This window comes from Lampetra fluviatilis, chromosome 51, assembly GCF_964198595.1.
Source record: "Lampetra fluviatilis chromosome 51, kcLamFluv1.1, whole genome shotgun sequence".
Taxonomy (NCBI): Eukaryota; Metazoa; Chordata; class Hyperoartia; order Petromyzontiformes; family Petromyzontidae; genus Lampetra; species Lampetra fluviatilis.
In genome coordinates this window covers 7,143,989-7,168,887 of record NC_136325.1, presented here as the reverse complement: position 1 = coordinate 7,168,887, position 24,899 = coordinate 7,143,989, and the positions used below count along the sequence as shown (strand labels likewise).

Genomic DNA, 24,899 nt, shown 5'->3' with positions numbered 1-24,899 from the left:
CACTCCGACATCCAAATCTTATACCCTTAGTTTTTTCGGTAAAGTCACGTAGGTAAAAATTGAAATTAAAATTAATAAAAATAAAATAACATTTTCGTTCTTTTCTATCATGTGCACTAACAGGGGCTTGCGCACAAATACGTCCACGTCTACGTACACATCGTGCTCTTTTAGCCCCCCCCCTCCCAATACGTTCCATTCATTGGCTACCACATTCTGATAAGCTCCTCCCCCCTCCTAAGTTGTATTTAAGAACTTGCATCTTGGAATCCCTGCCTCACTTGATACAGCAAATCTAGCTGTGACGGTCCCACCTGATGACGGAGACTTGTGTTGCCTCCGAAACGTCGCGATTTTTATTATTTTATTTTTATTAATTTTAATTGCATTTTTTACCTGCATGACTTCACCGAAAAAACTAAAAGTATGAATCCTTGCAGTCACGAAAGCTTCAAATCTAGAATCCAAATCTCAACTCGTCCCTTTGTCTCCGGCAACATTTAGCCTGCCGTACTTCAACGACAGATCTCGGGAGATTTCCCCGCGAACGCCGACACCGGCACGGTGAGATCAGTCGGTGAAGCTCAACCGGGCAGAATAGGTGCAGCAGGAGGTGTATAGACTGTGAGTAGAGTACGGGGGGGGGGGGGCAAGCAGGACAACATTCTACACCGTAACCCTGCAGTCTCTGACCCTAAATCCTCCAACCGAGCATGGGAGCAGACGAATGGGATTGGCTGCAGGTTCAGCCGAACACACGTGCATGTGCTTGCGTGTGTATGCATGCAAGCCTCAACGTGCACATAGCCTGGCACAAGCGCCGTGGTGACGTCACCGCCACTTAGTGACGAATGTTGTACGCGAGCTGGAGTGTAGCGGTTAGCACGCCGAGCTATGAACCCGGCGACGATTACCTTAACCGGTTCCGTGCCTCCCCTAGGTAGACTCAGCCTCAAATGAGTACCTGGTGCTGTGTGTGTAAACATCGTCACTGGGGAGACAAAGGCGGCCGGGCGTGAATGCTGGCCACCCACCCCCTCGTGTGCCGTGCCGGCCTTCATAGGTTCTACTCGCAAACAGCACTTGCCCCAACAGTCTGTTAAGGCTATACGGGGGATCTTTGTCTTTGTATGTGGTTGTGTATGCATCTCGATGTGTGCATTGTACGTGTTACATATGTGTGTGCGCGTCTGTGTGCTGTTGTGTGTCTGCGTCTGTAATTCTGTGTAAGGAGTGGCGTTGGCTTGGGTTTGCGCTCTGCGCTATGAACCTGCCAACGTCAAGTGATAATCATCTGAGCCGGTTCGTGTCCCTCTCCTAGGTCAACCCGGCCATAAACGAGTTGCCGCTCGCTGTGTCTATTTGTTATTTGACTTCTTTCGCACCGCACGTAGCCAACCGTGCGCGCTCATGTGTCCGTGTGGGCCCTTTGCACCGCACGAGAGAGGGGTGACGTGGAACTCACAGCCGAAGCCGACCAGTTCCTTGAGAAGCTTCGAGCGCGTGGAGCGAAACGTCGGGGACGTCACGCCGAAAGACGCGCAGCACGAATGCAAAACGCATCGGAGAAGTTTCGTTTTGTTTTTCATTTATTTTTCATCGGAAAACCAACTCGAGGATACGCGCATTATGTTGTCATAGACTGCCTTTATTTCCAATTGCAAAAAGGTGGACATCAACACTCCTGTTAACGGTTCACCCGTATTCTTGTACAGGGAAATTGAGTTTTCAGGTCCATATGGCGTACAGCCGTTTCAATACGTTCGTGTTTCTTCCTTGTGATGGGACTTTGCAGGATGAACGTTGAGATTTATGCGGGCACGGGGTGACCACTAAGGTCTGAGTTGGTCTGTAATACGGCAGGGGGCACTGATAAGGGGTTGACAGGTATGTAGTGGTGCGGGTCGGTAGAGGAAAAGTGGACAATTCCCTGTCGTGGTCTTTAGCCACCGAGATACGCCTGTTCAACGCGACTAACCAGCGCTTCATAAACGCACGCACATGCCGACGCGACAGCAGAGGTCGCAAACGGGTTTTGATTCCTTACCCGTACCCGGCCACACCAGGGTCGCAAACGGGTACCCAATACCCGGCTGTACCCGTACCCTACCCGTACCCGGCCGGGTATCGGGTAGGGTACGGGTATCGGGTACCCGGTTGCGAGCTCTGCGCGACAGCAAACGGGGAGAAGTGCATTGAAAATGCAAAACGTCAAAGTGTAACGAGAAAGCGCGTCCGTTTCAGGAGTGGTTGAGTACGGGGCAGCGGATGCTTAAGCCTTTTCGAGTTTACCGCTATCTCCGCGGGGGGGTTCCACGTTAATAGCCCTCATCGGAATGAGTGATGGTGTAATCCGGATACTTGGTCTTCAGCTTCTCCGTGGTCACCGAATGGTCAGCTTTCCCAAATCCCTGTGCGCACAGGGGAGACACACAATTACGGGAGTTGCGCGCGAACGGTCCAAGACCCTACATCAAAGGAGGGCTCATGATGTAGATGCTTACCCCGAGCTCATATTACTCTTTCTTTCTAGATTGGAAGCTTTCGTGACTGCAAGGATTCATACTCTTCGGTTCTTAATCACGACGTTTCAGAGGCAACACAAGTCTCCGTCATCAGGTGGGACCGTCACAGCTAAATGTACTGCATCAAGTGAGGCAAAATTCCAAGAGACAAGTCCTTAAATACAAGTTAAGGGGGCAGGGGCTTATCTGAATGTGGTAACCAGGGAATGGAATGTGTTGGGGTGGTGGGCGGGGCTACAAGAGAAATTGGCGAACGTCGACCTGGGCAATAGAAAACAATCGGTGTACCTCAACCTAAACCGGTGTTGGCTGAGAATACAAATACAAACAAGTATAACCCGTAAAAACAAAGTTTTTCACTATAAATCCTTTATATGCGTGGCGGCTAGAGTCCTCTCGTCCTCTGGCTTGAGATGGCTGCCACCTATAGGTCAGATTATTGCATTGCACCATTAAGCAATTGGTAATTAAACGTAATATTTTTGTCCTAAAAAGTGTAAAATTTTGGAAAAAAATTTTCACGAACATTAATTGTCACGCACAACGAGTCTGTGTGGAAAATGTCAGCTCGATTGGATCACGGGAAGTGGGTTAAAAAACGACCGAAAGATTGCACGGTCGTAAGCAAGCAAGCAAGCGCGCAAGTGAACTTAATATAAAGGATTTAAAAAGCAGTACTGTTAAACGCTGGGGATGTCAACACTCGGTAAAGTAGAAAAGTACCTGTCAAATAAGATGGTACAAATGTGTAGTTAAATCTTTTTTACATGGTTATTAACATCTTTCCAATGATTACTCAGTTTGTACCCATCATCTCAATACTCTGATGGTGCGTTGTCTTTGAACTGTGTGCCTTTCGACGTCATCTGGTCGAACACCGTATGAGACTAGGCTCTAAGAAAAGCTGTCTCTGGTGTGGACCAATCAGTTTCAAGGACAATGCATAAATTATCAGAATATTGTTTTTTTTTGCATTTGACTGCAAGTATTGTGGTTAATGTTAACACGATTCCTTGCAGAAGGTGTCAGTTTTGTTGCCAGAAAAAAGGGGAAAAAACCCTATTAGGTCAAGACCCTGTTCGCCTGCGTTCAAAGCCGAATTGTCACAGAGGTCGGCACGCTTTGCCGTGAAACCCACGACCTGGGTTCGACTCCCTGCCACGGCTAACATTAGTGGCAAGCGGTATCCGAACTGCGCGCGGACCCCCCCCCCCCTCTCCCTTAGCGTGGCCGCACGGGGAGACGCGGTTGGTCTGGCCGGTACGTACTATAGAGTGGCCGTACACCTTGATGGTCTTGGTGACGGAGTCGTGCTGGATACGACCACCACCCAGGCACTCGCAGTCCAGGCCCAGCCTCTCCACCTCGGCGCTCAGTTTGTCGTAGATGTCCGCTGCACGGCGGGGCGGAAAGGGGGCGGCACCCGGCCGGCACGGAAATCAGAATCGTCAAGACGAACCGCTGCACAACCGCTGCCAATTAAAACCCGCCTACGAAGAAAAAAGAGCCTCGACAGACTGTTGGGGCAAGTGCTGTTAGCGAGCACCTTTGAAGGCCAGAATGGTGCACGAGGGGGTGGGTGGCCAGCACCACGCCCGACCGCCTTTGTCTCCGCAGTGCAAATGTTTTTTTTTTACATAGGTATCCGTACCCGATGTGTTATATAATACTACCGTATACTATAGGAGTGTAGTATGTGCAATGTAAGAGTGGATACAACATACCTGTCAACCCCTTATCAGTGCCTATCTTATTACAGACCAATTCAGACCTTAGTGGTCACCCCGTGCCCCTTATAATACTCAGCGTTCATCCTAAAAAATCCCATCACAAGGGAAAAACACAAACACACAGACAAAAATATGTTTTTGGCTGTATTGAAACGGCCGTACGCCGTATGGACCTGCAAAAATAAATCTCCCCGTACAAAAATACGGGGTAAACCGTATGGGTTGATATAAAATGTATATAAATGTACACACGTGTAATAAAGTACGGTAGTGCACAGTAAATAATTCACTAATCATCGGTAGCATCCGGGTCAGATAGAACACTAGATATTTTATTAACACTTTATAAATAACACGAGATTATTAACACTATTTATAAATAACACTATTTAGAGCACTAGATATTGCTTTGGACTCGTTTCTTGCGCCTGGTGATATAGTTACACGCCGTCAAGCCCATCGCGCGCGTGATGGCTGGGGCGGTGATTTGACTCCTGGCTTCTCGCCCCGTGCGTGTAGCGAAAGTACGAGTCGCAAACTGTAAGTGTGAATCGGGATCGGTCACGTATCAGCGGGTCCGCGTACTCTGACACCTTACTGTGCAAGTACAAATTGTATAAGTGCATTAATTCCCGCGCAGTGGACGGACAGAACCTGCAACCGCCTGGCAAGATACGCACCCAGGATCTGAGACATGCATATTAAAATAAAAACAACTAAATTAAATCACGACGTTTGGGGCGCAACACAAGCGTCCGTCATCAGGTGGTGACAACCAACAGCGAAAACACTCGCTGAGGTATGCCAAAGAGATGATTTAATTTAGTTATTTTCATTTAATTTATTTTTATTTTCACCTACGTGACCTTACCGAAAGATCCAAAGAGTATGGGTCACGAAAATATCAAATCTAGAATTAATGGAGTATTTTGTAAAATAGATTGTAAATTAGTGTAAAACTATCAAACAAAAAAGGAGATAGGCCAAACACTTCCAATATAGGAGGACACTTGTGAAAAAGTCTCATAATTGAGTGAGGTTATTCATCTTCTTGGTTCTTTCGGTAAAGTCACGTCGAAGGAAAATAATAAAATAAAAATAAAACATAATAAAATAATTCTCACGACGTTTCGGCCACAACGCAAGCAGCCGTATTCAGGTGGAGAACAGGTCTGTCGCATTCAGAGTCTGCCTCCTCGACAGACCTGTTCTCCACCTGAAGACGGCTGCTTGCGTTGTGGCCGAAACGTCGTGAGAATTATTTACTCATGTTTTATTTTTATTATTTTATTATTTTCCTTCTACGTGACTTTACCGAAAGAACCAAGAAGATGAATCCCTGCAGTCACGAAAGCTTTAAATCAAAATCATTAGTATTGTTATACGTGGTCACTCTGTCGTTTAATTTAAATCACGAAGACCGAATAACTGAAGCTTCCTCTGTGCATTAAACAGACACACCCACACTTTCGGAAGACCTGCTTCAACTAAAGTTAGCAAGGTCGCGAGTGTCAGTATATCTTTAGTCTTGCTTAAAATAACCGCCCCCCCCCCAGCCACCGCGTACCATCGCAATCACTTTGGGGAGTGCCACCACGTTTACGAGCAGAAATCTCCCAGCTCCAGTGAGTTAGAGGCATGCGAATTGAAGCTTAAAAATCCCCCTGGGGTCAGGTGCATCAAATATTCAAATCAATGCCTTGCTTTATTTCGTCACGTAAAAAAATCGGTGTGAGCCAGAGGTCGCAAACGGGTTTTGATTCCTGACCCGTACCCGTACCCGGCCGCACCAGGGTCGCAAATGGGTACCCGTACCCGGCCGGGTACGGGTACCCGTTCCCTACCCGTTCCCTACCCGAAATGAGTGACAAACGGTTACTCACCAGTGACTCACGGCCTACCCGTACCCGTACCCGGCCGCACCAGGGTTGCAAACGGCTACCCGTACCCGGCCGGGTACGGGTAGCCGGGTATCGGGTAGGGTACGGGTATCGGGTACCCGATTGCGACCTCTGGTATGAGCCAAGTGAGACCTCTCACTTCGGAGGCTGGACTTTGCAAACCGGCCACCTGCATCTGGCTAACGTTGCAGGTGAACGTTTCCGATTGACGGACGGTAGGGGCGGCGCGCGGGCAACCTTTCTGCACGGAGCCTGCACCCTTCCCCCCTGCTCTGCACGTGCTCCCTCCCGGCTCTTCCGTTTCCTCCACCGTAACGCAAGCTCGGTCAGCAAGGGGTGGCGGCAACGGGGTCGGAACGCGACGGCCTTCCTCACCGTGGAACTCTGCCGAGGGGAAGCCTCGCACCACGTCCTTGTGCGCCGCCCCGTCCTGCGCGTGGACACGCACCAGGACGTACTTGTAGATGGCGTCGTGGGACACCTCCACCGCCTGCACGGCGCTCAGGGACATCTCCAGTGGGTGGTGCTGGCCGCGGACAACTAAGAGAACGGGGGAGTGGGGGAACCCAGAACAAAATACGTTCGAACACGGGGAGAGAGAGAGACGCAAACTCTAAATATACAGCAGCAGGCGTCACGGGTCGGGATGGAACGCACGACCTCCTGTACACCAGGTGAGGGAGTTAACATCTCCTAGCCACCGTGATGATGATGAGAGAGAGAGACACGCAAACTCCAAATATACAGCAGCAGGCGTCAGGGTCGGGGTCGAACCCACGACCTCCTGTATACCAGGCGAGGGAGTTAACATCTCTTAGCCACCGTGGCGACCTCCACTAGCCCCACAGTGCATAAAGACAAAGATTCCCCGCCTCCCCGGTATAGCCTGTGTTGTTATAACAATCAGTGTTGTTATAGCAATTATATATTTATTAAAAATTGCGCATTTTCATGTGACGTCACATTTCTCACCCCCCCCTCGTCACACATCGTCACAAATGTCTGACCCCCCCCCCTAGGTGCGTGACGTCATTTATGGACGGCCCCCTACCAATGAATTGCATCGTACACACACAGCACACACAGTACATTATAACAGTACAGTACTCACATTACCAATGAAATACACCGTACACACACATCACACACAGTACATTAACACCGTACACACCCTACCAATGAATTACACCGTACACACACAGTACACACAGTACATTAACACCGTACACACCCTACGCATGAAATGCACCGTACGCACAGCTAATTATCACAGTAGACCACACAGAGTGCACATAGACAGACACAGAGGCAGTACGCAGGGATACAAGACACATTCAGTACACAGCACAGACAGTACAACATCACAGAGTACACACACACACAACACACCAAACACAACACACACACCAAACCACACACACCACACACACACCAAACACAACACACACCAAACACAACACACACAAACACACACACACCAAACGCACACACAACACAAAACACACACAACACACACACACCAAACACAACACACACAACAAACACACCAAAATCAACACACACACCAAACACAACACACACACCAAAAACACCACACACAACAAACACACACACACCAAACAAAACACACCACACACACCAAACACAACACACCCACCAAACACACGCACAAAACACACACAAAACACACACACCAAACACATCACACACACAAAACACACACACCAAACAACACACCACACACACACACAACACACCACACACACCAAACAACACACCACACACACACAACACACCACACAACACACCACACACACCAAACAACACACCAGACACACACAACACACCACACACACCAAACAACACCCCACACACACAACACACCACAACACACCACACACACCAAACAACACACCACACACACACAACACACCACACAACACACCACACACACCAAACAACACACCACACACACCAAACAACACACCACACACACACAAACACACCACACAACACACCACACACACACACAACACACCACAACACACCACACACACCAAACAACACACCACACACACACAACACACCACACACACCAAACAACACACCACACACACACAACACACCACACACACACAACACACCACACACACCAAACACAATGATCAATCCCGTGTAGCCTCAACAGACTGTTGGGGCAAGTGCTGTTAGCGAGTAGCAGCAGCACCTATGAAGGCTACGGGCACTGTGACACACGAGGGGGTGGGTGGCCAGCACCACGCCCGGCCGCCTTTGTCTCCCCAGTGGCGATGTTTTTTACACCGCACCAGGCACTCATTTGAGGCCGAGTCGACCTAGGGGAGACCCAGGACTCAGCGTGTACAGACAGTGCAGACAGTACACGCTGACAGTATTATAGACAGTACACACTGTATAGACGGTGCACAGTGTACATACAGTACACCCACTGTACAGACAGTACACAGTGTAGACAGTACACACACAGTATTATAGACAGTATACACTGTATAGACGGTACACACTGTATAGGCAGTACACACACTGCATAGACAGTACACACACAATACAGCCAGTACACACACAGTATTATAGACAGTACACACACAGTATTATAGACAGTACACACACTGTATAGACGGTACACACTGCATAGACGGTACACACTGTGTATACGGTACACACACTGTACAGACAGTACACACAGTATTATAGACAGTACACACACAGTATTATAGACAGTACACACACTGTACAGACAGTATACACACTGTGTAGACAGTACACACACAGTAGTATAGACAGTACACACACAGTGTAGACAGTACACACACTGTGTAGACAGTACACGCAGTGAGACAAACACGTGGCTCTCACCTCTCAGGGCTCGCGCGTCGTGGAGTTCGCAGCGGCCGATTCCGCACTTAGGGACCGCGGCAAAGCGGCGCTCAGCTCGCAGGGGCCACGTGGGAGGGAGGGGGGGGGCCACGTGGGAGGGAGGGGGGGGGCCACGTGGGAGGGAGGGGGGGCCACGTGGGAGGGAGGGGGGGCACGTGGGAGGGGGGGGGGGGCACGTGGGAGGGAGGGGGGGGCCACGTGGGAGGGAGGGGGGGGGCCACGTGGGAGGGAGGGGGGGGGCCACGTGGGAGGGAGGGGGGGCCACGTGGGAGGGAGGGGGGGCACGTGGGAGGGGGGGGCCACGTGGGAGGGAGGGGGGGGGCCACGTGGGAGGGAGGGGGGGGCCACGTGGGAGGGAGGGGGGGGGCACGTGGGAGGGGGGGGGCACGTGGGAGGGAGGGGGGGGCCACGTGGGAGGGAGGGGGGGGCACGTGGGAGGGAGGGGGGGGGCCACGTGGGAGGGAGGGGGGGGGCCACGTGGGAGGGAGGGGGGGGGCACGTGGGAGGGAGGGGGGGGCCACGTGGGAGGGAGGGGGGGGCACGTGGGAGGGGGGGGGCACGTGGGAGGGGGGGGGGGCACGTGGGAGGGAGGGGGGCCACGTGGGTGCCACTCACCGCGTCACGAACAAAACCGACTTGCGTCCCGCCTGATGATGCCGGTTGTAAATGACGGCCGGCGAAACGTCGTGCGATTCGGGGCCACGTTATGTACACGCGACACTGACCACACTACGGTTTTCTTGGTTTTTTCGGTAAAGTCACGTAGAATGGAAATAATAAAATAAAACATAATAAAATAATTCTCACGACGTTTCGGCCACAACGCAAGCAGCCGTCCTCAGGTGAAGAACAGGTCTGTCGAGAAGGCAGAGTCTGGACAGACCTGTTCTCCACCTGAAGACGGCTGCTTGCGTTGTGGCCGGAACGTCGTGAGCATTATTTTATTATGTTTTATTTTTATTATTTTATTATTTCCATTCTACGTGACTTTACCGAAAGAACCAAGAAGATGAATCCCTGCAGTCACGAAAGCTTTACATCCAAATTTTATTATGTTTTATTTCTATTATTTTATTACGTTTTCTTTTTATTATTTTATTATGTTTTATTTTTATTATTTTATTGTTTTATTTTTATTATTGTATTACTTCCATTACTACGTGACTTTACCGAAAGAACCAAGAATTTGAATCCCTGCAGTAACGAAAGCTTTAAATCGAAATGTCACACTACCGTTGTTGGCTGCGTCGGGTGGTGGCGGGTTTAACGACACAACATTTGTGTTTACGCGACTCTAACCCCCCCCCCCCCCAAGAAAATCTATGATGGATGATATTGGTCACGTGCTTAATTTGTGTTTTCGATTATTTGCCCCCTAAATAAACAATCTTGCCGTATCTCGCAACCCGGGTTAACGACCATTGGTGTAGTGTATAGTGTAGTGTATAGTAGTGTAGTGTATAGTAGTGTAGTGTATAGTAGTGTATAGTGTAGTGTATAGTAGTGTAGTGTATAGTCGTGTAGTGTATAGTAGTGTAGTGTATAGTAGTGTAGTGTATAGTAGTGTATAGTAGTGTAGTGTATAGTAGTGTAGTGTATAGTAGTGTATAGTGTAGTGTATAGTAGTGTAGTGTATAGTAGTGTAGTGTATAGTAGTGTAGTATATAGTAGTGTAGTGTATAGTGTAGTGTATAGTGTAGTGTATAGTAGTGTAGTATATAGTAGTGTAGTGTATAGTAGTGTAGTGTATAGTCGTGTAGTGTATAGTAGTGTAGTATATAGTAGTGTAGTGTATAGTAGTGTAGTGTATAGTGTAGTGTATAGTAGTGTAGTGTATAGTGTCCCGGCGCGTGGCACGCTGCCGTCACCACGATGTCCTTGGCCTACTCTTCCACGTGGGCCACACAACTAGGAGTTACCCACACAACTCGGAGTTACCCACACTTCACCCCACCACAAGCGACTTGATGAGTACCTGCGGTGGTGGTGACGTTACCCATTGCGGGGAGCGGTGGTGCAGCGGTTAGCGCGCTGCGCTGTGAACCCGGCGACACGGGTTCGATTCCCGCTCACGGCCAACACCAGTGACGATTATCTGAAGCGGTCCTGGGCCTCCCCTAGGTCGACTCGACCTCAAATGAGTACCTGGTGCGGTGTGTAGTAAACATCGCCACTGGAGAGACAAAGGCGGTCGGGCGTGGTGCTGGCCCACCCACCCCCTCGTGTACCGTTCCGACCTTCATAGGTGCTCGCTAACAGCACTTGCCCCTACAGTCTGTTAAGGCTACACGGGGGATCTTTGTCTTTGTTACCCATTGATGCCACTTGGTGACAGAGGTGGCGTTAGCTGATTGTCATTGCGCATATGTGTGTGTGTCTGTGTGTGTGTCTGTGTGTGTCTTTGTGTTAGCGTAGTGGTTAACGCGCTACGAACCCGGCCACCTGAGTTCGATTCCCGCTCACGGCCACCACCAACAGCGGTGACGATTATCTGAACCGTTCCTGGCCCTCCCCTGGGTCGACTCAGCCTCAAACGAATGCGTACAAACATCGCCACTGGGGAGACAAAGGCGGCCGGGGGTGGTGCTGGCAGCACTTGCCCCAAATCTATTCAAGGCTATAGGGGGGATCTTTGTCTTTGGAGCGAAGTTTATTGAGGGGCTACGGCGTGGCGTTGCCTCGTGTCACAGATGACACTCGACCAAATGAATTCTCATGAATGAATTCTCATGAATGAATTCTAACAATGATAGATACGTTCCCTCTGTGGTAACAGCGGCATTACAACTGTGGCCACCACCACTGTGCGTTCAACGACATCGAGAAGCCGTTTTGAAACAGATAAACATTCTACTTACGAACGAGTTAGACTTCAGAGGTACTGTTCGTAAGTCGAATTGTTCGCAAGTTCAACTTTACTCCTGTCGATTACAAACTTTGTACGGCGTGTGAACTAAACACAGGGAATGGCTTTAAATGTTGTATAATCTCCTGGAGATGTCACTGGTTCTTCACGTTCTGCTGATTTAGATGTCACCGGTTCTTCACGTTCTGTAGATATAGATGCCACCGGTTCTTCACGTTCTGCAGATATAGATGCCACCGGTTCTTCACGTTCTGCAGATATAGATGCCACTGGTTCTTCACGTTCTGCAGATGTAAACGCCACTGGTTCTTCACGTTCTGCTGATTTAGATGTCACCGGTTCTTCACGTTCTGTAGATATAGATGCCACCGGTTCTTCACGTTCTGCAGATATAGATGCCACTGGTTCTTCACGTTCTGCAGATGTAAACGCCACTGGTTCTTCACGTTCTGATTTAGATGTCATCGGTTCTTCGCGTTCTGCAGATGTAACCGGTTCTTCACGTTCTGCAGATGTAGATGTCATCGGTTCTTCACGTTCTGCAGATGTAACACGTTCTTCACGTTCTGCAGATATAGATGTCACCACCGCCATCTATTGTGCGGCGATTGAAATTACAACTCTCGGTCCGAAAGGGAAATTAAAAAAAAGTGTCTAAGAAAAGGTTTTACCCTTTATGGAAATAAAACAGTTGTGTTAAAAAGTTAAAACACCAGGCAGAAACATTTTGCAAGGAATCATGCACCGTTTTGTATTTTAACATCTTAACACAACTGTTTTATTTCCAGATAGGGTAAAAGCCTATTCTTATATTCGATACTGGCAACGGAGGTCACATGATGTAAAAGTGTCGTTTGCGGTGACGAAACTCACCAATTGGCTGTGTCTGGGGCGGTGGTGGGTTAACGGCACGTTTATATTCACACGATCTCACCCCAACACACAACCCCCCCCCCTTCACCTTTACTTTGAGCGTGCCACTCATTGACATGCTAATTTCTCTAACCCCTCCCTCTCTCTCCGCCCCCGCCCCCTCTCTCTATTTAAGGGCTCGACACAGAGGCTTGGTTTCTCTGTGTGCCGATGTATCTCTGTGATGTCTGTCTCTGCTTATATGTCTGTCTATATGTCTCTGGTTCTGTGTTTAATCTCTCTCTCAAATTTAGCATTCTCAGGAAGAACGTAATCAACCAGGTAGTGTGTTGACTGCTATGTTATCCGACTCTCTGTTGTGTTACATTCCATTTCTAAGTATACTAGCCACATCACTTCTACATAACAAAAGATGGAAGCTTGTGTTGCATCCGAAACGTTGTGATTTTTATTTTACTTTTATTAATTTAAATTTTTTACCTACGTGACTTTACCGAAAAAACCTAAGAATATGAATCCTTGCAGTCACGAAAGCTTCAAATCTAGAATAAGTATACTAGATTTGTGTTTCTATTTCATTTATACCTGATGATGATTGCTTGTGTTGCAATCGAAACGTCGTACGCTAGTATTTAATTGATTATTTTCTCTTTCTACGTGACTTTACCAAAAGAACCAAAGAGTAATTCCTGCAGTCACGAAAGCTCCAAATTAAGTATTTACTTTGAGTGTTCGTGCGTTGACAAGAAACCGGAGCACCTGGGAAGAGAGCCCCCCCAGGAACGACGCTAAGACGAGAAAACACCGTCACACGGTGAAGTCAACGATTGACCTTGCCCCCGCAGTCTCCCCCGACGTCTGCGCAGTCAGGGAGTTTCGCAACATTCTCTGCGTGCGATCCACCAATCCTGGCTGCTGCCTCGAAAAGATCAGAGGGGCAGCCTCGTGGGCATAGCCACCACCCCCCGCACGGCGACTTACGATTTTCCCACGTGAGCTTTGTAGCTCGTGTTTCAGATGCGACCTGGCCACAAATGATAGCTCAACGAAGTGGGCTTATCGCGCGGGAACTCACAGCAGCAGGCAAAATACTCGAAATGCGCGTCCGATTCTGAATGCGGAGGGTATATAATTAAAAAAAAAACGGAGGGGGCTCCCGAGAAAAATCCACACGATCACGGTAAGAACTTTCGATTTAAAGCTTTCGTGACTGCAGGGATTCATCTTCTTGGTTTTTTCGGTAAAGTCGCGTAGAAGGGAAGTAATAAAATAATAAAAATAAAACATAATAAAATTAAACAATTCTCTTATGTTTTATTTTTATTATTTTATTACTTCCCTTCTACGTGACTTTACCGAAAAAACCAAGAACACGGTAAGAACGTTTCAAACTCCAAATACGCAGGCATCGTGAGGGTCGGGGCTCGAACTCACGATCTCGTGCATACCAGGCGAGGGAGTTCACATCCCGCCCGCAACATGGTGCACTGTAGAAATGTTCTGTACGGTAAACACTGTAGCGTTGGCACTGTACGTTCTAGAATTGACTCGGGCGTGACGGATGGTTCCAGTGGTAGTTTATTTTGAAACCTCTCGTTGATAGTTCTCTTTTCGTGTCTTTAAAATATAATAAATCGTATTGTTATCCTTTGCCGTCTCCGTTCGGTACACATAAATTAATATATATTTACATTCCTGAAGAGTGGCGTGCAAATACAAAAAAAATCAAATCCCCAAATATATTTTTCTCATCTCAAGTTTCGCTCTCGAATGAAGAAAAGATAAAAAAAATTAAAAGCCACGTCAAATAATCGTTATTTTGGCACGAATGCGACATTATGGCGAACGATCCGGGGAAGATGCTGGTTTTCGTTGGAGCGCCTCTCTTCCGAAGCACGCCGTCGTGTGCGATAAAAAAAACGGAATGCAGAGAGATATTTGGCCAATCGACAAAAAGAGTGGAGCACTCCGCACGACGCTGCACCAACCAATGGGATCACTGCATCCGTGGCTCGCTTGAGAATTATTCGACGCGGCGATTGACCCTCCAACGGATCGAAACGCCAACAGGGAGGGGGGGCGGCTGTCGGATTGACCGCGAGCGGAATCGATACAACGGACGCCCCGATTCACGATCCGCAAGGCCACGAAACGGGCAGAGAAACGCCCCTACGGGCAACTGCACGCCCACTTCCCTTCCATATACGGGCCGATGGGCGATTTTGCACCCCCGCCGCCCAACCGGCGACTACTAAACCTCCCGCTTCAAGCTCGGCACGGCCGCCTCGGCAAGGGGCGGCCTCTCCACGCACAGCTCGGTCGCTGCGCACGCGGCAGAGGCGGCCTCCCTCCGCTCGCCGACGTCTCGCTCGGCCGTTGCTCCGACCGCGTCCGTCTTGTCGTCCTGCAGAGGTCAACAGGTCAAAGGGGTCAGCGCGAGCCCCACGCTCTCCTCGGTGGCGCCTTGCCAACGTGGTCCCCCTCCCCCGCCCGCCCCACCCCCGCCTTGCTCGGTCTCCTGTGGACGTCGTAGTGTGGACGTCGCTTTCGCGCTCTCCTCTCGGTTTTTCTTTTTTAAATCCTTTATATTAAGTTCGCCTGCTTGCTTACGACCGTGCAAATCTTTCCGTCGTTTTTTAACCCACTTCCCGTGATCCAATCGAGCTGACATTTTCCACACAGACTCGTTGTGCGTGACAATTAATTTTCGTGAAAAATGTTTTCCAAAATGTTACACTTTTTAGGACAAAAATATTATATTTAATTACCAATTGCTTAATGGTGCAATGCAATCATCTGACCCATAGGTGGCAGCCATCTCAAGCCAGAGGACGAGAGGACTCTAGCCGCCACGCATATAAAGGATTTATAGTGAAAAACTTTGTTTTTACGGGTTATATTGCTGTACGAAAGAAGATACCTCGATACGGAGGTACAGATCGAAACGTCGCACATCGAGTGGCTTGTAACGTTGGTGCCGCCAGGATGCGTTCCCAGCATTCGTAACTTACCATTCATGTGTATTTAAACAGACAATGTATATTTAAATTGCAATTCTATACTGTACAGTATTAAAATATAACAAAAAACTGACATTAGCACAAGAAATGTTGAAACACTCAAGAATCCATGTCTTATTATTTGGTTCTTTCGGTTAAGTCACGTCTAAAGATAAAATAATAAATTAAATAATAGAATACGACGTTTCGATTGCAACACAATCGAAACGTCGTATTCTATTATTTAATTTATTATTTTATCTTTAGACGTGACTTAACCGAAAGAACCAAATAATAATTCCTGCAGTCACGAAAGTTCTAAAATTAAAATCCATGTCTTGTTATGTTTTTCGGATCTATATATATGGTACCATTTAGCCTGACAAGCCCAAGATAAACAGAGTTCTACGCCTCTGACTGTTGCCAATACCCCATGGCGGAGCCAGGATTTCAGGTAGAGGGGGGCAACCGCTCCAGCAATGAAAAATGATAGAGGAGTTGTTAGTAAGGAAGGACTTGTCCCTTGCTTTTTATTCGACGCGTGTGCAGCGATGGCGCAGCCATCGATCGAGGGTCAAATTCGAACCGCGTTGTGATCGGCATCGCGCTCGCTGAAGCTGTTGATGCCTTCAGGGAAGACGTGTGCTGTGTACGCAACTGCGCACAATTATGTGAGTCACTTATAACTGCTTTGCCATTACTTATTGCCACGTAATAATATGCTACACAATGCCAGTGGGGGTCGCAAAATGCCGATTTATTACTAATAAACCCCAATGATCTGATCGAAATTACGGATTTCGATCGGATCATTGGGGGGGGCAAGTGCCACCCCACCCCCCCCACTGGCTCCACTAGGTGACGGTGACGTCACCACGGCGCCCGTGCCAGGCCAGGTGCACTTTTGAGGCCATCACGTACCTGTCAACCCACACGGCTTACCCGTATGCTTTTTCAGGGAAATTTAGTTTTCAGGTCCATACGGCGTACATCGCCGTTTCAACACGGGATTTATTTGTGTCTATTTGTTTGTGTTTCTCCCTTGTGATGGAACTTTGTCGGATGAACGTTGAGATTTATAAGGGTGCACGGGGTGACCAATAAGGTCTGAATTAAATACCTATTCACATACCTGTCAATCCCTTATCAGTGCCCTACCTTTCGATTTAAAGCTTTCGTGACTGCAGGGATTCATCTTCTTGGTTCTTTCGGTAAAGTCACGTAGAAGGGAAGTAATACAATAATAAAATAATAAAAATAAAACATAATAAAATAATCATAAAAATAATAATATAGCAATAATATAAATAAAATCTAATTTTTCTTATTTTATTACTTTATTATTTCCCTTCTACGTGACTTTACCGAAAGAACCAAGAAGATGAATCCCTGCAGTCACGAACGCTTTAAATCGAAAGGTAGGGCACTGATAAGGGGTTGACAGGTATGTGAATAGGTCTTTAATAAAATAGAGGGCACTGATAAGAGGTTGACAGGCATGTGAATTGGTCTGTAAGAAGGTAGGGCACTGATAAGGGTTTGACAGGCATGCTATCACGTGACAGTGTTGAAGGTTCAGCGCCGATTGAAGGTCTACGGGACAGACCCCCAGCTGGTGCCATGGGGGTTGAACGACTGAGATGACTGGCAGATGCACCCAGCTGTGCCAACTGTGACACCGCCACCACCATCAGCAGCAGCAACCCTCACCCGGTGCTTGAGATAGGAAAGGAATGTGTCCCATCCCAGGGTGATCACGTTCACGTAGATGACCCGATAGGACGACGGGACGTAAAAGAAGTTGACCGCTTGCGCTGCGGGCCAGATGGTCCAATCCATCTGGCAAAAAAAAAAACAACAAAAATAGAAACAGGTCCCTGCGGGGTGGGCTGGTAGGAACGAACAAATGAATGGCTATAATAAAATGAAATGGCGGGGGTACGATACGAAGGGAGAGTTTCAGGCCTAGTTCTAGGCTTTAGGCCTAGCTGTAGGCTTTAGGCCGCTGTGAGTTAATTTTAAAATTAAATGTTTTTATTATTTATGTAAAAGCTTTAAATTTAAATGTTTCTATTTAAAAGCATCAGGGAATGTAACATTGTTAAAGATTAACTCCCTTTCACACACGGGGGGGTACGATACGAAGGGAGAGTTTGAGGCCTAGTTCTAGGCTTTAGGCCTAGCTGTAGGCTTTAGGCCGCTGTGAGTTAATTTTTAATTGAAATGTTTTAATTAAAAACTATCTCAGGGAATTATAAGGGAATGTTACACTTGTTTAGCCAGGAAAGCCTCACTGAGTCTAAAGGTTTTTGTTGGGTCCTACCAAGTGTTTGCAGTAGGGAGCGATGTTGCTACACCTAATTGGACATCGGACGGACGGACGATATAATCTATTGTAGGCTGGTTCACTTCGTTCCTACCAGTATAAATATATTTATTTAAGAAGATATCTTGGTTGTTTCTTCTTGTTATTCAAACAAACAGAAAAGGTCACATTTTTGTTTATTGATCGGGCCTCTAGTTTGCGAGTGCCTATTGTATAATACGGCCCTGGCTCTCGGACTCCCTCCACCAGCAGTGGAGTGAGCACGGCACTTGCAGGGCTGCACCTTTACCAACCCGGCGAGATCACCCCCCCCTCTCATCCCCCCCTCTCTCATCCCCCCTTCTCACCCCCCCCCCTTTTCATCCCTCTCTCCCTCTCGTCCCCCCCTCTCATCCCCCCCTTTCATCCCCCCCTCTCTCATCCCCCCTTCTCACCCCCCCCCTTCTCACCCCCCCCCTTCTCACCCCCCCCCTTTTCATCCCTCTCCCCCTCTCGTCCCCCCCTCGCATCCCCCCCCTTTCATCCCCCCCTCTCTCATCCCCCCTTCTCACCCCCCCCCCCCTTTTCATCCCTCTCCCCCTCTCATTCCCCCCCTTTCCCCCTTTCATCCCCCCCTTCACCCCCCCCAAACCGCGGGCGCAAAAGTCTCTACCGGCACGCGTCTGGACGGGGCCCTGCGAGATCCGACCGTGTCCGTCGAGTGCTCGCTGAGCTGCGTTGGATTCCGGATGCAGCTAATTTATTTAGAGCTGCTGCTGTTTGTGTGTTTAGTTCGTTTGTTTGTCCTTCTCCCCCGGCAAACTCCGATTAGCGCGGTTGGCTACGTACGGTGCGAAAGAAGTTCAACATCGTACATACACAGACTGACACGGAGACCCATGGACTCACGATGAGTTCTATGGGTCTCTGTGTGAGTCTATGGGTCTCTGTGTGAGTCTATTGGTCTCTGTGTGAGTCTATGGATCTCTGTGAGTCTATTGGTCTCTGTGTGAGTCTATGGGTCTCTGTGTGAGTCTATGGGTCTCTGTGCGAGCCTATGTGTCTCTGTGTGAGTTTATGGGTCTCTGTGTGAGTCTATGGGTCTCTGTGTGAGTCTATGGGTCTTTGCATGAGTTCTATGGGTCTCTGTGTGAGTCTATGGGTCTCTGTGTGAGTCTATTGGTCTTTGCATGAGTTCTATGGGTCTCTGTGTGAGTCTATGGGTCTCTGTGCGAGCCTATGTGTCTCTGTGTGAGTTTATGGGTCTCTGTGTGAGTCTATGGGTCTCTGTGTGAGTCTATGGGTCTTTGCATGAGTTCTATGGGTCTCTGTGTGAGTCTATGGGTCTCTGTGTGAGTCTATGGGTCTTTGTGTGAGTCTATGGGTCTCTCTGTACGAGTCTATGGGGGTCTCTGCGTGAGTTATATGGGTCTCTGTGTGAGTCTATGGGAGGATTCGGAGAAAAAATCCACGCGACCACGGGGAGAGAGAGACACCGCAAACTCCAGGGTCAGGATCGAACCCACGACCTCCTGTATACCAGGCGAGGTAGTTAACATCTCCTAGCCACCTTGATGATGATGAGAGAGAGACACCGCAAACTCCACATACACAGCAGGCGTCAGGGACAGGATCGAACCCACGACCTCCTGTACACCAGGCGAGGTAGTTAACATCTCACCGCCTATTGCCGTTGCCTTTAGTGGAACACATTCACGTAGAAAGCGCGGCGTGTGGGGGCGGTGGGGCTCTGATTTACGAACCCAAAACTCACCATATACATCTCCCAAAACTTGTCTGCGAACTCGTGGGCGGAATGTTTAACGCTCTGGCCCTCCAGAGCTCCCATTCCTGCACGCGGGGACGGCGGAGGGATAGAATTTGTACAACGAGAAGGCTCAATTTCGATTTAAAGCTTTCGTGACTGCAGGGATTCATCTTCTTGGTTTTTTCGGTAAAGTCACGTAGAATGGAAATAATAAAATAATAAAAATAAAACATAATAAAATAATTCTCACGACGTTTCGGCCTCAACGCAAGCAGCCGTCCTCAGGTGGAGAACAGGTCTGTCGAGAAGACAGAGTCTGAATCCATACTCTTTGGTTCTTTGGGTAAAGTCACGTAGGTAGAAATCAAACTCGTGATTTGGTGGCGATGACGGTGCTTTGGGGGCAAACGCGAGAACGATAAAAATGACTCTCCTTTTTATTTTATCAGGTGAGGAGCCACACGGAGCTGTAAAAGCTCTTTTTACACACTTTTATTTAACTCACTCTGTATGTTGTTGTTGTCGTTGTTGTCGTATCCTAAAATCTTGTAATTCAATTTTAACCCACTTCCCAATGTGATATCGACTGCAAACTTGGTATACTTACGTCATACTGATGACAATACTACATTCTATCATTAAAAAATATATATATATATTTTTAAACATTATTTTTTATACGTTATGTTTCGGCTTGGGTCTAAGTGTCCACGCTCAACTGACGTTTGCTGTAAATCACCACGGCCCCTTACGTTATGGCAAGCTTCGGGGCCACTCCCTGGAGTCGTGGAGTTCTTCCATTACTAGTACGGTACATTTTATTAAAGCGTGTTTATTTTTTTTTTAAATACTACTTATTCAGAAGCGACCTGGTCATCGCAAATGACGGCTCAACCAAAGTGGCTTGGCATCGCGTGGAAAGTTATAGCAGCCAAATGCTCCGAAGCGTTTGCTGTTGGTTCGAAATGTGGAGGGAAATACCGGAGGACCCGGAGAAAAATCCACGCGACCATGGGGAGAGAAGGAGACACCGCAAACTCCAAATGCACAGCAGGCGTCACAGGGTCGGGATCAAACCCACGACCTCCTGCACACTGGGCGAGGTAGTTAACATCTTGCCAAAACAGGAGAATATCTTTTATTTTTCGATTTAAAGCTTTCGTGACTGCAGGGATTCATCTTCTTGGCTCTTTCGGTAAAGTCATCACGTAGAAGGGAAATAATAAAAATAAAACATAATAAAATTATTCTCACGACGTTTCGGCCACAACGCAAGCAGCCGTCCTCAGGTAAAGACCAGGTCTGTCGGGGAGACAGCGTCAGACGCTGTCTCCCCGACAGACCTGGTCGAAAAGTCGTGAGAATAATTTTATTATGTTTTATTTTTATTATTTTATTATTTCCCTTCTACGTGACTTTACCGAAAGAACCAAGAAGAGGAGAATATCTCTGCAGCTCTGGCTGTCGCCTGACGAGGCTTGTTGCAATTACTGGCGAAAGATCATGGTACTCGAATTGTAAATGTTGTGGGTTTACCACAGTCGCACCACGATCGGACTTTTTCCCCCATATTTGTGCATCAGGTATCTGGCTCTACTCCCACGGTTTGTTCAGCGGATGCGCATTCGGGTGGGACCATGACCTCCGTGGAAGATCAGATCCAGGGGGGGTCTTTTTGCACAGGCTGGGCCACTGGCAAGACCGCCCTCGCGACCAGCAACCGGCCTCAGAGGCGTTTTGTTTACAGATCAACGATCGCCGGCCAGCGCCCGTCGGCATTCCCGCGGCGCGTCAAACCCACCGAAGAAGAAGAGAGCCGCTAAGGGCGGCGAGGCGATGAGCTGGTCGGCGAGGATCTTCTTGGCGACCACTTTCCTCGTCCTCTCCGGCAGGAACTTGTCGAGGTAGACGTACCACAGGTGGAGGATGGGTCCCATCACGATGCCCACGGAGAACATGCGCGCTGCGCCGGTGGGGGGGGCGGAGGAGGGGCACAAGGCGCACACGCACGGACACGCGCACAGGGCAGGGGCGGACGAAGTGGCGTGAGAGAGAAGAAGGGGGCGTCTGCGGCGTCGGGCAGCCGCGGAGGAGATTTTTTTGCGGATGGATTTTAAGCGGCTACCTCCGGGCTTCCCGATCGGCCCACCACCATCACCACCGACGACGACAAACTTTTGCTCGATGCCGACAGCGACAAACGGAGCGACGTTCTGGTGGGCGCGGGGCGGGAGCGGGGGGGTGCTAGGTCATTGTGCAGATTGCGGAGTGGACTCCATATATTTCCGGAGCCAAGCCACTTTTTTGTTTTTCTTTACCGAGGCAAACGCGTTGTGACGCGGGGGAACAGGCGCCACCGTCCCGGACGAGGTTGTGGGGGGACGTACGTGTGATGGACGCTGCGTCAAGTTGTCTCGGAGCGACAGCGGGTAAAATTGTCACAGCCACGCTGGCGCTAAACTTGACCACACACGAAAAGCGTCAATAAAGCTATACTCTTAGGTTTTTTCAGGTAAAGTCACGTAGGTAAAAATAAAAAAATAAATGAAAATAAATCAATTAAATCACGTTTCGGAGGCAACACAAGCTTCCTTCATCAGGTGTAAAAAGGCACAGCAAAATAACATTTATCATCGGAGTACACCGGTTAGTGCTGTACTAGTATACTGCACTATACACTACACTATACACTACACTATACACTGCACTATAAACTACACACTACACTATAAACTACACTATAAACTACACACTACACTATAAAGTACACTATAAACTACACTATACACTGCACTACACTATACTATACACTGCACTATAAACTACACTATAAACTACACACTACACTATAAACTACATAATAAACTACACACTACACTATAAACTACACTATACACTGCACTACATTATACACTATACTATACACTGCACTATACACTACACTACTATACACTACACTACTATACACTACACTATACACTACACTACACACTACACTATAAACTACACTATAAACTACACACTACACTATAAACTACACTATACACTGCACTACACTATACACCAGAGGTGGGACAAAGTCATTGTTATGCAAGTCCAAGTCGAGTCGCAAGTCATCAAATTCATGACTCGAGTCTGACTCGAGTCCAAGTCACATGACTCGAGTCCACACCTCTGCTATACACTACACTATACACTACACTACACACTAGTGCTGTACTAGTGACGAATTGGCCACGTTCTGTTTACGTGACAACCCTTACTAGTTAGCTGTGTCGGGTGGTGGCGGGTTTTGACGACACATTTATATACTTACACGATCTAACCCCAAAAAACCTCTCTTATGGATGATATTGGTGTCGAGAGCCTACTGCTGCTGCTGCGTGTTAAACTTGCGAATGTGCATCAGCTCCGCCCTCCAAACATTAAACCCCGGAGTTGTGATGTAACCCTTTAGTCAGAGGTCGCTAACAACCACGTGGTGGCTGTCCGTGTCCCCACGTGTCTCACAATGTCCCCGTGTGTCTCACTGTGTTTCACAATGTGTCACACAATGTGTCACACAGTGTGTGTCTCACAATGTGTCACACAGTGTGTGTCTCACTGTGTCTCACAATGTGTCACACAATGTGTCACACAGTGTGTGTCTCACAATGTGTCTCACAATGTGTTTCACTGTGTGTGTCTCACAATGTGTCACACAGTGTGTGTCTCACAATGTGTCACACAGTGTGTGTCTCACTGTCTCACAATGTGTCACATAGTGTGTGTCTCACTGTGTCTCACAATGTGTCACACGATGTGTCTGAACAATGTGTCACACTGTGTCTCACACTGTGTCTCACTGTGTCACACAATGTCCCCTTGTGTCACCCTGTGTGTCACACAATGTCCGTCTCACACAATGTGTCTCACCATGTGTCACACTGTGCGTCTCACTGTCTCACAATGCCCCTGTGTGTCTCACAATGTGTCTCAACAATGTGTCTCAACAATGTGTCACGCTGTGTCACACAATGTCCCCGTGTCCCCCCGCCCCGTGTCTTACTGGTAGATTCTAAGTGCACGTGTCCCCAGTGAACCTCTGCGTCACCCCCTGTCTCTGTGTCCCACGTGTCCCCCTATGTCCCCACGTGTCTCCACGTGTCCCCCTATGTCTCACCGTGTTCCCATGTATCCCCACCGTGTCCCCCCGTGTCCTCTCTGTGTGTCCCCACCGTGCTCCCACGTGTCCCCCCCTATGTCCCACTGTGTCTCACCGTGTCCCCACGTATCCCCCCCTATGTCCCACTGTGTCCCACTGTGTCCCACCGTGTCCCCCCCTATGTCCCACTGTGTCTCACCGTGTCCCCCCACGTGTCCCCATGTCTCACCGTGTCCCCACGTTTCTCCATGTGTCCCCCCCTATGTCCCACTGTGTCTCCACGTGTCCCCCCACGTGTCCCCCCACGTGTCCCACTGTGTCTCACCGTGGCCCCCCACGTGTCCCCCCTATGTCTCACCGTGTCCCCACCGCGTACCCCCCACAAACACCCCCCAAACGCCCCGCGCGTCTCACCGGTTCGCACCCAGTCCCTGCGCTCGCGGCTCCCTGCTCGCTTCTCCCTCCACTGCTGCACCGCGTCTCCCGTGGCCATCAGAGCCCCGCAGCTCGCAGTGTTCGCCACGAGGAACCCGCGGCCCCGCAGCAGCCGCGGGACCAGAGACCCCAGCTGACGCAGCATGGGGGGTAGGTGGTGGTGGGGGGCTGGGGGGCGGTGGTGGGGGGCTGGGGGGCTGGGTTGCCCAGGGATGTCGAGGGGAGAGACCCTGGGATGTGGAGAGGCCGGGTCCCCACGCGATCGAACGAGTCGGAACCACGAGGAGGGAGGGAGGAGGAGCTACGTAGAGGAGGAGCCACGTGGAGGAGGGAGGAGCCACGAGGAGGAGGAGCCACGAGCAGGAGGAGGAGCCACGAGCAGGAGGAGGAGCGAGGGGGAGGAGCCACAAGGATGAGCTACGAAGAGGAGGAGCCAC

The 24,899-nt window shown here is 49.1% G+C and overlaps 2 protein-coding genes across 2 annotated transcripts; both read right to left on the bottom strand.

Annotated features, from left to right (window-relative positions):
- Positions 1-1,761: 1,761 nt before the first annotated feature.
- PHPT1 (phosphohistidine phosphatase 1) lies at positions 1,762-9,114 on the bottom strand. The gene is made up of 4 exons (XM_078878627.1): positions 9,052-9,114; positions 6,532-6,696; positions 3,794-3,918; positions 1,762-2,411 (listed from the first exon to the last, which is right to left on the bottom strand). Exons 2-4 carry the CDS (start codon positions 6,665-6,667, stop codon positions 2,319-2,321), a joined length of 354 nt encoding a protein of 117 aa, XP_078734753.1. The 5' UTR covers positions 6,668-6,696; positions 9,052-9,114; the 3' UTR covers positions 1,762-2,318.
- Positions 9,115-14,188: 5,074 nt separating this feature from the next.
- On the bottom strand, positions 14,189-24,734 carry LOC144948792 (mpv17-like protein 2). Its single transcript, XM_078878443.1, has 5 exons — positions 24,442-24,734; positions 21,685-21,846; positions 19,890-19,966; positions 17,521-17,649; positions 14,189-15,215 (listed from the first exon to the last, which is right to left on the bottom strand). The coding sequence occupies exons 1-5, from the start codon at positions 24,605-24,607 to the stop codon at positions 15,063-15,065; spliced, it is 687 nt and encodes a 228-aa protein (XP_078734569.1). The 5' UTR covers positions 24,608-24,734; the 3' UTR covers positions 14,189-15,062.
- Between the last annotated feature and the right edge of the window lie 165 nt (positions 24,735-24,899).

Coding starts and splice junctions, on each gene's coding strand:
- PHPT1 (XM_078878627.1), bottom strand. CDS start 6,667: ATGTCCCTGAGCGCCGTGCAGGCGGTGGAGGTGTCCCACGACGCCATC. Junction 3,919..6,531: donor CCCCTCGGCAGAGTTCCACG/GTGAGGAAGGCC, acceptor CCCGCCGTGCAG/CGGACATCTACGACAAACTG. Junction 2,412..3,793: donor AGGTGTACGGCCACTCTATA/GTACGTACCGGC, acceptor CTGTGCGCACAG/GGATTTGGGAAAGCTGACCA.
- LOC144948792 (XM_078878443.1), bottom strand. CDS start 24,607: ATGCTGCGTCAGCTGGGGTCTCTGGTCCCGCGGCTGCTGCGGGGCCGC. Junction 17,650..19,889: donor AGTTTTGGGAGATGTATATG/GTGAGTTTTGGG, acceptor TTTTTTTGCCAG/ATGGATTGGACCATCTGGCC. Junction 15,216..17,520: donor TTTCCTATCTCAAGCACCGG/GTGAGGGTTGCT, acceptor TGACCTCTGCAG/GACGACAAGACGGACGCGGT.